This window comes from Bos grunniens, chromosome 11 (genome assembly GCF_055505025.1).
Source record: "Bos grunniens cultivar Pamir isolate PY7600 chromosome 11, Bosgru_T2T1.0, whole genome shotgun sequence".
Taxonomy (NCBI): Eukaryota; Metazoa; Chordata; class Mammalia; order Artiodactyla; family Bovidae; genus Bos; species Bos grunniens.
The window spans coordinates 33,766,276-33,780,032 of record NC_141175.1 but is presented as its reverse complement, the minus strand read 5'-3'; the positions used below and the strand labels follow the sequence as shown (position 1 = coordinate 33,780,032).

At 55.2% G+C, this 13,757-nt stretch overlaps 1 protein-coding gene across 10 annotated transcripts in view; it reads left to right on the top strand.

Annotated features, from left to right (window-relative positions):
* The window catches only part of DNMT3A (DNA methyltransferase 3 alpha), a 97,534-nt gene that overhangs the window by 44,022 nt on the left and 39,755 nt on the right, over window positions 1–13,757 (top strand). For all 10 annotated transcript variants that reach the window (XM_086325880.1, XM_086325888.1, XM_086325887.1 and 7 more), the window contains one exon: window positions 9,155–9,425. In XM_086325880.1, coding sequence (XP_086182006.1) covers window positions 9,155–9,425 — 271 coding nt within the window. The remainder of the gene's footprint in view (window positions 1–9,154; window positions 9,426–13,757) is intronic.

Genomic DNA, 13,757 nt, shown 5'->3' with positions numbered 1-13,757 from the left:
GGGAGGGAGGGGGAGGGGAGGAGGGGGCTGGGAGCAGGCGCTGAGCTCAGCCAGACCGGCCCAAAGCCAGTGTTACTCACTCCTCTTTGCAGGCGGAACCTCCAACACAGCGCCCCAGTGAGTGAGCTCACAAGGGCCACACTGCCCCACTTCAGAGTGAAGGATTTGAGGGTGTAAGCTGTGTGAAGCTGGGAGTCTGTCCCATGGCAGCTTAAGCCAGCTGTTGTGTAAGTTGCTCAGTAGTGTCTGACTCTTTGCAACCCCATGGACTGTAGCCCACCACACTCCTCTGTCCATGGGATTCTCCAGGCAAGAATAGTGGAGTGGGTAGCCAGAGGATTTGCTTCTCCAGGGGATCTTCTGACCCAGAGATCGAACCTGGGTCTCCTGCATTACAAGTCAAATCTTAACAGTCTAAGCCACCAGGGAAGCTAGCTGAGAACCTTTTAACTTGGTTATTGAGAGTTTGCAGTATTGGCTCATTTTCCCACCTAATAGATCCCTTTGCTTCTGAAGACAGCGCTTTTTGTGTCCAGGTTCGAAGGGCTCCTTTACTTACCTCTGGAACCTTGACTCAGTGACTTGGCGCCCCTTGTTTTTATGCACAAAACTTTCTGAAAGGGTGTCTCCCATTCCTGGGCCCTAGCCCCTCAGGGGGTGTCCCTGCCTGTGAGCCTGCATCAGGCACACGGCTGCCCACTCCCGTCTCCTCATGCTTTTGAAGGGGTGGGGGAAAACAGGGCTGGCAGGCCTCTCAGGAGGGCAGAGACTTTTCTGGGAACTGTGCCCTGCAGACGCCTCTGCTGTTCCCACAGCTGGTCCGTCAGATCAACACTCATGGAGGCATCCGGTACCCAAGAGCCTGGTCCGAGGTCTCGCCTGAAGTGCCAAAGAGATGTTGTGGGGAGGGGCTGGACTTTCGAAGGGAGGTGATCCCTGGAAGGGGAAAGTAGATTTTCCCACTTGGGACCCTCCTGAGCAGCATGTTCAGAGAGAGGACTCATGTGGCAGGGAGAGGATGGACTGTGAGCAGACTGGCTGGGCTGAGTGGATGGAGGTTTCATTTAAGAACACCTTCTATCTTGGTTGGAGAGGTAGTTTGCAGGCAGCCTGAGGGTTTACATTTTATCCTCTTGAAAATACGTTGTGTTTATCTAGAGAAGTTTTGAGACGGCGTGGGGTGTGAAGTGATGGGAGTCAAGTTTTGGGAAGGTCACTCTGGCATTTGTGAGCATGACAGTTTGAGCGCACAAGAATGCAGGGAGATAGGGTGATGAGGCCAGAAAATATGTCCAGAGTCTACTGGGTTGGGGGCAGCCGTGATGGGACAGAATGGGTAGGACCTGCACTGCTGGGCTGCAGACGAGGGAGAGAAGGGAAGGTGCTGCTGGCCTCCAGGGATGGCAACAGTGTTATTGCCAGAGACAGAGACTTCTGGAAGGTCTGGAAGGGCCCCTTTCAGAGGCCACTCTAGATAGCTGGTCTTACCGGGGAAGCATCTGAGTGAAATCCCAGAATCTCCATTTTGCTTTCCCGAAAACCCCTGCTTATTTTCATCCCTCCCTTGCCCCTTCCCTGGAGCCACACGTCCCAGGCCACCTCCAGCAAGAGGCATTCATTCCCTCGGGTCCCGAGCCCTGAGGGCTTCCTAGGACCCCGTGGGCTTCTTGGGAGCCTGAGCTACACCTGCCGCACTCCCACAGTGGCAGGGACCTTCCGTGAACGCTTTGGGGCAGAGTTGTTGACGTCGGTCTTCTTTCATCATCCTCACCTAGAGAATTCTGTGCATTTCAGTTCTGCCACCTCAAGAAAGATGTAACGGAGCTGGAAGATCTCCAGAGAAGGGCAGCTAAAGCGATCCAGGGGAAGGCAGGGCTGCCAAGTGAGGACAGACAAGAGAGATTACGGCCCTCCAGTCTGGAGAGACAAAGGCTGAGTTGGGATGTGATTAAAGCTATGAAGTCACGGCATCGGGTGGGGCAGGATGAGCAAACCCCAGCGGGGGTGGGTGGGGGTGGGCGGGGAGACACCCAAAGAAACTTTAGAAAGGTAGGTGAAGCGGAGAAAAGAAAGCCCCATTTTCCATGGTGAGTTCCCTTCTCACCGAACCTGTCACCCAAGGCCTGACTGTAGAGGCTGAAAAACAGAAGAAACTTCAAAAGAGGTTGACTTAAATACTACGTGGGATCTTCTCCACATAATGGCTTTTTCAAGGCAGCCTCCAACTCACCCTAAAATCCTTTGAGTATGACTTCAAAGAGCCACAGCCAGGCCCTCTTCCAGGTGGACAGGTGTCGCTGGCTGAGAGCAGAACCCCGGGTGGGCCAGCACTCACCAGGTCCATGCTTACTCTCACAGCCGTGTGTCACAGCCAGCAGGGGCCCCGGCTGAGTGACCTCTGAGATGTCCGCACCCTGAAGTTCTCTCCTCCGTCCTGAGTTGCAAGTGTGTGTGCACACACACACGCACACACACTGAAGAGATCTCGGGGGGTGGGTGGGAAGGCAGCTCCTGGCCTCTGGTGAGAGGAACGGTAGGACCTAGAAGTCGCATGCAGCCTGGGGGATCAGACTTGCCAGAGTTGGCCCTCTTTGGCCTCTGGTCCTCCTGTCCCTTGACCCCACCGGTGGCCCTTTTAGCTACTCCACTGGCTAAAAGGAAATTGGAAGGGTCAAGGTCCTGCTTCCAAAGTCTTGGGGCCCAACTCCAATCACCCCAGGAAGGCTGGGCAGGGTGGCATGTAGAGCCTCTCTCGGGAGTGGGCGCGGGGGACCTCTCTGGCTCTCTCTGCCTCAAGGCCACTTCCGGCCAATCAGAGCAGACAGTGGCCAGGGGAAGGGGCTGCAGGAAGGCCTGGAACAGAGGAGACTGGGGAGCCTGGGCCCAGTGCCAGCGCTTAGGGGACAGGGCCGCCCTGCTTACGTGGACAGTTCGGCTGTTTCCTGAAATTAGAGTCAAGCTGGGAAAATCCAGGGCTTGGTGGGGACCCGATGGGCCTGCAGCAGCTGAAGGACTGGATGAACAGTGGGTGTGGGTGGAGAGGGGATGCTGGTGTGTGTTTGTTGACATCGTTCTGGGGCATCTGAGCACAGCTCTGTCCTATGGCCGGTGAGCAGATGTCTCTGGGCCATGGGTGCACTCCTTGTGTGTCTGCACATGTGATTGTGTGTCTGTGTGTCTTTAATCAAGAAGACGTAACTGGCGGGACGCCAGGGTTCCTGGCTGGCACAGAGCTGACTGCTGCCAAGGGCCTTAAAGGCACAATGGCCATTTGGGGGTGGGGGTAGGAGGGCAGGAAGATGGGAGGGTGAGGTGAGGCCGCCCAACATCTGCTAGCCTCAGGGCCTCCCTCCTCTGGGAGTGAAGGCCTTTTTCAGCAGCGGCTCCTGGCACGGGAAGAGAGGGTGAGTCAGGTGCCCAGAGCCAGGCCAGGACCTGGCTCCGAATTTCAGGGCCTTGCAGTGGGAGAGGCAGGATCCCTGGGTCTCCCCCCTCCACACCTGAGCTCAGGTAAGACTGCATGCCAAGGCTGTGCTGGAGAGCTGGGCCCTGGGCCCTATCTCCCATGTATTACTTCCATCACCTCTTAACTTGCCAGTGTGTGTGAGTCGTGTGTGTGTGTGTGTGTGTGAGTATTATAACTGTAAAAAGCCTCAAAAATCACTTCCCTATCTGGAGCCTCAGCACTCTGCCCCACCTTGGGAGACAAGGCCTCACCTTCTGAAGCCGGTGGGCGTTCTGGGGTCTGGTCCAGACTTCCAGCAGAGAGGGAGGGGAACAGGGCGTGGGGGGCGGGGCTGGGGAATTGGCTTTGGCCTGAACAGGTTCACTGCAGAAGGTTCCTTCTTGCTTCGCCTCTGGCCTTTCGTTGTGGTGGCCGCTGCCAAGGAAACAGCCGGCAGCCTTTCCCTGGCCCTGCTCAGGCACATCAAAGCCTCCTTTTCCTCCTTGCAGCCCTTGGGATTTGAGGTTGGCTTTTCCGGAGACTCAACCCAGGTGGGGAGGCCAGCTTTCGAATGCCTCTCCTGTACCTGGGTCATTCTGGAAGCTTTAGCACTTAGAAGGTGTGTGACTGGAGGGCAAACTGTGGCGCCTTTTTCTTTGGAAAAGTGAGAGCAACATAACCCATCGGGATAACTGTAATAATTACATTTATTAATTGTCTAAGCATCTTTATGCCAAGCCCTCTGCTTAGTACTGGGGAGCTGTCAGTGGAGTGGTTGGAAGGAAGAGAAATAAAAAGATAAATAAGGCAAAGCTCACAGCCTAGGAGGGAGACACACGGTAAACAAATAATTAGGTACCATGTGAGGAGCGCTTTAATGAGATAGGGTGTGAAAGTGCTTTGTAAACAAATGTGGTGTGTGGTGGACTGGGAGATGTGAGTGAATGCTGGAGTGGACTGCAGGGCCAGCCTCCACGGGGGCTCTTGGGGGGCAGAGGTTGGGAAAAGGGTGAGGCTGAGGGCCTTAAAGAGCAAGCAGGGCCTGACACAAATGCCTTCCAGGGGTGTATGTGTGTGTGTGAGAGAGAGACAGACAGACTTAAAATATTCCTTAGAAGACAGAAAGTAGAATAGTGGTTGCCAGGGGCTAGGAGGGGAAATGGGGAGATTTTTGTTTAAAGGGTACAGACTTTTAGTTTGGGATGATGAAAATGTTTTCAAGATGGATGGTGCTAATGGTTGTACGACAGTGTGAATGTACTTAATGTCACTGAATTGTACACTTGAAAATGGTTAAAATGGTAGATTCTCTGTTACATATATTTTACAACTTTTTAAAAAGTTTTGAAAAAAGGGTCCTTAGATAAGGTCCCTGTGTCCGTGCCCCTGTCCTCAGCCCAGGGCTTTTCAACAACAGCACCCGCCCGCTTTGGGGCTGCATAATTTCTGTGTTGGGGGCTGTCGTGTAGGGTATTTAGCAGCACCCCAGGCCCCTACCCACCAGAAGCCACAGTCCGTGCCTCCCCCCACCCCCCGCCACCCCCACGGTGTGGTGACCAAAAATGTCTCAGACATATTGCCACATGTCCCCCTGGGGGGCAAAATCCACCCCAGCTGAGAACCACTGCCTTCACTGCTTGGAATAAGCTGCTCACAGGAGAGGTCCAAGGAGCAGATAGGCAGCAGAGAAGCAGGAGGCATTATCTTGGGATGGAGGGGTCTTGCTTGGAAGGAAGGCAAAGGCCAGCAAACTCTGAGGGGGCCTCAGGAGGTGGTACGCCGGGTTTGAAGACCCAGAGTGAGGCATGTGGCAGGGGGTGGGGGGGCAGGTAGGTGCACAGTGGGTGCTGGAGTCTAGCTTTACTCCACTCTGTTGTGCCCACCCACCCAAAGGAAGAGAAGTGAGGGGGCCCATGGCTCCCATTCCCCTCCTGCCACCACTCCTGACCCCCTCTCCCCGCCTCCGTGGGTGAGAAGCAGAGGAAGGAGAAATTGTCACCTACAGCTGCTGGTGGCGCCTTTGAAAAGGGCCGGGCTGCTACCCCTCCTCCCACAGAAGAAATGAGAGTCTCAGAGTGTGTTGTGTCTCCTCCACTCAAGGCAGTAGTAAAGAGTAAAAGCAAACAAAACCAGACCTTTAACCAATTACGTTTGACATGCAACAAAGTTGAGACTCCCTCTAGACGTGTGGACTGGATGCTCTCACTGTAACCTGGTCTTTGGCATTAAGGAATTCATTGTGAATACTAAAGAGCTGCCAGGTGCCCTACTCCAACGCCCAGTCTAACCCAGTAAAGCGATCCCGTGCCTCCTCTGCGGCTAGTGGCCACAGAGGAGAGGAGGGGGCTGAGAGGAGGTAGAAGCAGAGGAGACGGAATCAGGAGGGCGCAGGCCGGGCTGGGGTGGCCGCCCCAGGCGGCTTCCAGGTCTATTCTTCTCACCTGAGATGGGACATCCAGCTCCCCACTGTGGACCTCCTTCCTTCCTTCCTCTCAGTGGCTTCTTCTGGGTGGATCTGACCTGCCCAGTTTCCACGCCTCAGAGAGAGGGAGAGTGAGGGCCCACTAGTTCTTCATGGGTTAGATGGATCTCAAGTTGACGGTGGTAGGAGTCAGCAGCTCCCCTAAGCCCAGAACTCCAGCTGATTCAGGCTGGTGGGGAAGTGGGGTGAGGGGGAATGGTGAGATCAGGGCAGATTTCAGCCCACCTGAACCCATCCCCCCGGGGCTGGAGCTGTGCAGAGCGTCCCCTGACGCCTCCTCCACCCACCTCTGGAAGGATGGCGTGTCTCACCCTCTTGCAGACTGGGGGTCCCTCTGGGGCAGGCCTGAGAGGGGTCTCCAGTCAGGGTGGCTCGGGCCCCAGGGCTGGGTCGGGTCTCAGAGCAGGTAGTCCTGGGTCTCTATGCTCTGGAGCTGGCAGTCAACAGGAAGTTGAGTCCCAGGGTGAGAAGAGGCGGTGTGGCCCCCGGGCAGGAAGTAAGTGACAGCGGCATTGTCTGAGCAGTCTGCGGGGCTGGGAGCCTACCCTGACTCGAGGTGTGTGTGGTGAAGCGAGTGGGTAGAGGAAAGGAGGACACGGCTATGGTAAGAGATTGGTGCCGCTGACCCAAACTTCTCAGCCCGGCCAGCGGGACCCCGCAACTCCCTCCTCCTGGGAGCGCCATTTCTGGGGCTCCAGCGGTGGCACAGCAGGACCTGGGGGGCAGAGCCCCCCCGCAGGCTCCCCACTCCAGGCGTGCCCGGCACTCCAGTTGCCTGGGCCACGCGACTGTGTCACACACAGGAGGCTTGAGGACTGAGAGGATTCATCCGAAGAGGGGAGTTCCAGGCCAGAGAGCCCACTGGTTTGAATAGGGAGGTGGAAAAGACCTCCTGAGTCCTGGAGAGAGTGTGTGTGTGAGACACATGGGGCTCCCACCGAGGAGAGGGACAGGGCCTGCTTGCTGTCCGTGTTTGGCCTTCTAGCTCTGCTGGCTTCGGCCTCCAGTGCCCAAGCCTGGTGGAGGACTTCTCCCTTCCCCACCCCACCCCGAGGCCTACCTCTTCCTCCAGCACCGCCCCCCGACCCCACCCCACCCCACCCCCACTGCTGAGGCGCACACACATGTGTAGCCTTCCGTGGTAGGGTTTCTTCCTGGAAGCAGGCCTGCCCAAGCCGGTCCACATGCTCCCCTCCCCCGGAGAAAGCAGCCTGGCCAGGCCTCGAGGTCCCTCTGTATGCCCTCAGGCTGCTCTGTGTAGGGAACCTCCTCCAGGGCAGACTCTGGCTTTTATTTCTGTTGTTTTCTCCAAGGCCCTTGTCCCTCTTTGCTGCCTCTGGGGTTTCCTCGCTGTACAGCAGTGGGCTCACTGGTGAGAGTGTGGATCCCTGGGGCAGAAGCCACCTTGGAAACTGCGGGGCCTGCCAGGGAGGGGCTGCGGAACCCAGCGCTCCGTCAGGCTTTGGAGTACGTTCTTCAGGGGTATAGCTATCTGGAGGGAGTTTGGCAGGATCTCTTTCCTCACACTTGGATGGGCAGACCCTCCTCCCCAGCCAGGCCACTTCTAGGACTCTGGCCTATGGAAATTCACAGGTGCAGAGAGCCGTAAGTGCAAGAGGTTCTCGGCAACAGAAAGCCCGTGAGCCCAAAGCTCACCACTAGGAGACGGTTTGAATAAATTAAGGACCATCCTTTCAATAGAATGTTGAGCAGCCAAGGCAGAGTGAGCCAGATCCATACGCGCTGGTATGGAGAGGTGCCCGCTGTGCTTGCGAAGTGAAAAAGCAAGTTGCAGAACAGGATAAGTCATATGATCCCTTCTTAGGGGGGGAAAAAAAATTCTGGATCTGGATGTGTGTGTAAATACGTGTGTATAAACACGCAACTTATGTATGACTGTAGATGCACAGGGAAAAAAGTCGAGAAAAGATACTCGCCAAACTGTTAATGATGGTTCACCTGTGGGGAGTGATTCTGGAGGCAGGGAATTGAAATAGGGGCTTTAACCTTTCAATGCTATTCATTTTTGTGTGGTTAGAATTTTTGTATGTGACTGGCTTTTATAAACAGAAAACAGGTGGGGAAACTGAGGCACACTCTTGAGCAGCACCTTCCTGAGGCTTTTGCTGAGCTTGTGCCGCGCCTGCCCTCCACCAATTCTGCAGGGGAGCCAGCAGACAGGGCTGCGGCGGGTGGTCCGGTGCCTGCGGGTGTGGCAGAGCGCCAAGCACAGGGGGACTCGTGTCTCTCCTGCCCTGAGAGGACACCTCTGTCCCTTCTGAGATGTCCTGGCCTACCTGCCCCCGGATGGCCGAGGGCCAGATGCTCGCCAGGCTCTGTCCTCACAAGGTGTGTGACCTCCAGCTAATCACAAAAGTCTCTGGGAGCCTCCCCAGGAGGCCGGGTGCTCTGAGGGGTAACGGGTGAGAGGGAGCTTCGCCCACCGTGCAGTGACACTTAGGAGGGACGGTTATGACAACTCTCAGTGTGTTTCCTGTAGCAAGCTCAGTTCTGAGACTCCTGGGGACAAAGCACGACACTTCCTTTTGGAGGGGAACATGGCACCATGTACTCCAGACTTGCTGCAGGCCACTGTGTGCTCTGGCAGGGGGAACTTGGCTCTCCTGGGGTCTGAGCACCCTCGAGAGGCTGTGGGGCCAAAGCTGAGGGAAGGAACAGTGCTCAGGTTGGGGGAGAGGAGGCCCCCCTTTCACCCTCGCACTCCACATGCCAGGCAGCAGCTCAAGAGGACAGCCAGAGGGGCGTTGACACAGGAGTCAAATCAGCCCGGGGTTACTTGGAATCCTCTGGGGAAGTGTCCTGGTTTGAAGTGGGGATAAAATGAGGAGCATTCCTTTTCAGTGGGGGCCACAGGGAAGACTTGGGGACCCCCCCCCATCACTTCAGTGAGTGGGGGTGCTGTGAGCTGGGGTAAAGAGCTGTAAACATGTTAGTAATGAAGACAACTAGCACTTGTCAGGGCTTCACAGTTTACAAAGCACTTTCTCATACATTTTCCTGTTTTCTTCACTGGAGTCCACAGACCTTTTGACTTCAGAGGGTGAAGCCCTTGAATCTGAGAGAAAAAATTGTGAGTGTGTTTGACTGCATACACATTTATGTGAACACCATTTTCTGGACAGACGTAATTTTCACCAGAATCTCCAATGGGTCAATGAGGGGCTGAAACCACTGGTCTAACGCTCCCTTCATGTTTATCTTTGCAGGTGGAAAGCAGTGACACACCGAAGGACCCCGCCGTGACCTCCAAGTCCCTGTCCATGGCCCAAGACTCAGGCCCCTCAGAGCTGTTACCCAACGGGGACTTGGAGAAGCGGAGTGAGCCCCAGCCAGAGGAGGGGAGCCCCGCTGGAGGGCAGAAGGGCGGGGCCCCAGCAGAGGGAGAGGGTGCCACTGAGACCCCGCCCGAAGCCTCCAGAGCTGTAGAGAATGGCTGCTGCACCCCCAAGGATGGCCGGGGAGCCCCTGCAGAAGAGGGTAAGTCCCGGGCACAAGGGGGGAAGCCTCTGCAGGGCTGGCTGGGATCCCCCTGAGGGTTAGAACTCAGGGCCTGGAAGGTCCCAGGAGGCACCTGCTGGGTGGTGGCTGAAGGTCTACTTGCTAAGGCTGTGTGCCCTGGAGGCTACTGGCTGGATATAGCCCACGCACGTTTTATTTGACCCAGGCAGTATTTTAAACATTAAAAAGAAAATTAATTGCCAATATTTCAAAATCAAGAAATTTCACATAAAAATCTGGAGTTTTGGCTTCTCATGGAAAAAAAAACAAAACTAGATTTGGTACGACAGTGAGTTTGCAGAATGCTGGTGGTTGCTGAACTGGGGTGATGGCTGTCTCCCCACAGGCTGGTGGTTCTCTTTGCTTTCCATCAGCCTTGGCCGCGCCTGCTCACTCTTCTACAAGACCTGCGGCTCTTAGGGATCCACACATTGGAAGCCCCTGGCCTGGGCACTCGAGGGCAGCAGGTGCCCTTGTGGGTGTTATAATCGCCGTCAGCCTTTCCCAGTGCAGATGTCCTAAGCCCACCACAGTTCAGCAGACGGGACTGAAGTTCAGTGGTTGCAGAGTAAGGGAGGGGTAGGGCAGGTGGGGGTGGGGTGTGCACTGCCCAGCCCAGACCTCTTCCTCTAGGGACTTTTTGGCCTAGCCCTGGAGCCCTGGAGCCCTGGAAAGTTGCCCACTTTTTTCTTTCAGGTTAAGCCAGCGATTTCAGGGCCAACAGAACTGTAAACATGTTAGTAATGAGGACAACTAGCATTTGTACAGGGCTTCACAGTTTACCAAGCGCTTTCTCATACATTATCACGTTTGATCCTCCCAGGGCCCTGCCAGGTTGTTTTGCATATGTGCATTTTAATTTCAGAATGCCTTCCTTCCAAGAGTACATGATGGGGAGTGAATCAATCGATTAATTGGCGTGACTTAATTTCGCATGCTTCCAAACCTCATATTCATGCAGGGTAGAGAGCATCTCCAGAAGAGATTTCCCAATTTATTAAAAAAAAAAAATCTTTCATTCATTTACTATTCAACTAATATTTACGATGCCCCCACTACGTGCAAAGGGCTTTCTGAGGTACTCATTCTGCATCTGTGGTTTTATTTACTCTCTCAGTCTTCTTCAAGAGGTATTATGAGCCTCATCTTAAGGTGGGAAAAAATCAAGGCTTAATGAGATGTAGTGACTTGCTCAGGGACCCCAAGCCTGTTGGCAGATTCGGAATTCATTCGTCTTGGTCTCTAGCTTCAGAGTCTGTGTGCCCTTCCCATGCCCCCTGCTGTTCTGGGGGGTGGGATTGATGTCGCGGCTGGTCCTGAACTCAGCACCTCTGGGGATGTGTCCTGACACGCAGAGGAGTGGCCATGCGGCCTGATTTGAAACAGGAAGAAAGGGAGAAAACGCCATCTCCCTTTACAAAGGCCAGATATACAAGAGCAGAACTGGGAACCCACCGGCCCTGCCCACCAAACAGGCAGCTCCTGGGACCCCACCATAGCTCGCACCCAGCTGAGGCCCAGGGCTGGGGCAGGCCTTCCTGCCTGTTGGGATGGAGCCAGCACTGTGAGGCTGCTCTTAACTCGTGAGAGTTTGCTTTCGGTTTGGGATTTCCCTGTCCTCCGTTCTCAGGAGCAACTCCTCTAGTTGGTCAATAGGGGTTTATTAAACACTTACTTGACGTGTGCCGGGATTTGGGGAAGCTATCATGAACAAAAACCTGGTTCTTGCCCTGGAGGACCTCAACAATCCACTGAAGAGATGGACATTAATGAGAAATGCACACTTACAAGTGTGTGTTTATACACAGAGATAAGTTCTCGAAGAGAAAATAAACATGATTCTCAGGAACTGTAACAGAGGAGCCCCAGACAAGCTGGGCTGTTACACCTAAGCAGAAGGATGAGCTGGGGTTTACCAGGGGAGGGGAAGCGCAGGGAGGGGGTGAGAACAGGTGGGAGGGAGCAGGGTATCCAGGGACGTGACAGAAACCCACACGTGTGTGGAATGGGGGGAGGGAGGGAGAAGGGTGTTTGACAGGGGGACAGCAGATACAGCTAGCGCAGCTTCAAGGCTGCCCTCTCGAGGGGTGACATGATCCGCTTTACGTTTTGAAAAGATCCCTTTGCCATCTGGATCCTGGGATGGAACAGAGGGGCCGGGAAGCAGGATGAGCAATCAGGCGCCGAGGGGAGGATGGCAGATCTGGAGAGCTGTGGATAAGCGCCAGGGACAGGAGGGGGCCGGGCAGAGATGATGTCAGGGTGACTCCTGGCTTTGGGACTTTCGCACATTGAGTAGATCCTTCTCAGACTCTTAGTACAAAGTGCAGTGGGTGAGAACGTCCCGTATGTCCTTGATCTCCAAAATTTGGCCTTGGAGCACTCCTGTGTGGCCTCAGCTATTGAGGCTGTGGAGATGCTGGCAGGGATCAGAGCTGGGATCCCTGAAGGTCACGGTGAATTGCCTGGATGCGGAGACTGGTGAGCTGGTACCTAGAGGGGTGGGCAGTGGCCTACTGGAGGCTTGGCCACCGGTCCAGCAGTCAGCCCCATAGAATGCATACGCAGCTGCTTGGTTCCAAGAAGGAAGGAGACTGAGGCCCCAGGGAGAAAGTGACTTGGCCATGGTCTTTTCAGGGGCCCCATCTGTCTCTCCCGGAATCCCTCTCATTATTTCCTACACAGGAAACATGGAGGACTTTAAAGCAGTCTTGGCCTGGGCACCCTCCTGTGTGCACGTAGGAGCCCCAAATCCTGATAGTACAGCCAGGAGAAAGGAGGAACAGGGGAGATGATGAGTAATAAGGACAAGAGCCACCTGGACAGGCAGGTGGTGGCCTTGGAACTGCTCCTGCACTCCGAGCATTAAGGCCATCATGGTGATAGTAGTAATGATGGTAATGTAGCTCTCTTTTTTACTGAATATTAACCATGTGTTGAGTGTTCTATGTTCTTGCTACTCAAAATGGTCCATGGACCAGCAGCGTCTCCTGACATCACCTGGCATGTTACAAATACAGAGTCTCCAGCCCCATCCTAGACCTACTGAATCAGAATCTACATTTGAAAGAGATCCTCATGATTCTGAGGCATATTAAACTTTGAGAAGCCCTTCTCTTTATGTAATTCATTTAATCCTTGCCAGCATCTAAGGAAGACTTTTATTATCCCCATTTTTCAGATGGGGAGACTGAGGGTTCAGACAGGTTAAGTTAGTTACTGAGATTATACAGCTTGGTGAAGGGCCAGATGAGGGTCAGCACAGAGCTTCTCTCTGCTTAGACTGACACACTAGTACTCGGCTAGTAACTACCCTCTGAGGCCAGCCTGACCTCAGTCCTGTCATTGGGATTTTGGTTCATTTTAAAGGGAATTTGGAGGTGACCCCCTGGCAGAGTATAGCCTCAGACCAGCAGGTAAGTGTTAGAAGCACTCTGGCCTCCCCTGCCCCCAGGACCTGAGATGCCCCAGGGTTATGTCCAAGCCTGCCAGGGCCATCCTGGAAGACGCACAGCCACCTGGCCCAGCCTGCGACCCTGGGTCTGGGCCGGGAGCAGATGGACGGCAGAGGGACTGTCCAGAGAGCTGCTGACCACCCCCTGACTCAGGACAAGCGCTGCATTCTGAAGCAGCCCAGTTGGTTGTTTTGCTGGGCCGGGCTGGAAAGTGTGTGTGCGATATCACTCAAGTGGGCATGCGCGGAATCTGTCAGGGAGAACATTCCAGAAAGAAGCCAGTTGGAAACCGCATGAGGAAAAGTAGTTCTGTTTCGGGGAGCATGGGGGCTGGGGAAGGAGGAACAGGGGAGCCTCAGGGTGGTGCGATGTAAAAAGGAGACAGCCGGCTTGGGAGTCAGGAGCCCTGAAATCTCAGCTCTGGCAGTAAGTCCCTCGGCTCCCCGGCCCCCCGCCCCCCCCCCCCCCGCCGCGCCTCAGTTTCCCCCTCGAAGGGCAAGACAAGTACCCCATCATCTCGACAATTCCTTTCAGCCCCGATTCTCGGTAATTCTAGTGAACAGAGGATTCCCCACAAAGCCAAAAGCCACGGAGGGTCCCCCGGAAGAAAGGTCCCAGGCGCCGCGTGATACGAGGGTGGGCGCCCCCTCCTGGCCGGCCCAAAGCCTGGCCGGGTGGAACGCCGGGGGTCTGAGAGAAGTTGGGGGGCGGGGACCCCGGGGAAGGAGGGAGGCCCGGAGAAGGCGGGCGGGAGGGGCAGCCCTGCCCCAGAAGGCACGAGAAACAGTTGAGGGGCGTGGGGGGCGGCTGGCAGTTGTGAGGCTAGAGGGCCTAAAGGAAGCACGAGGAAGCGACA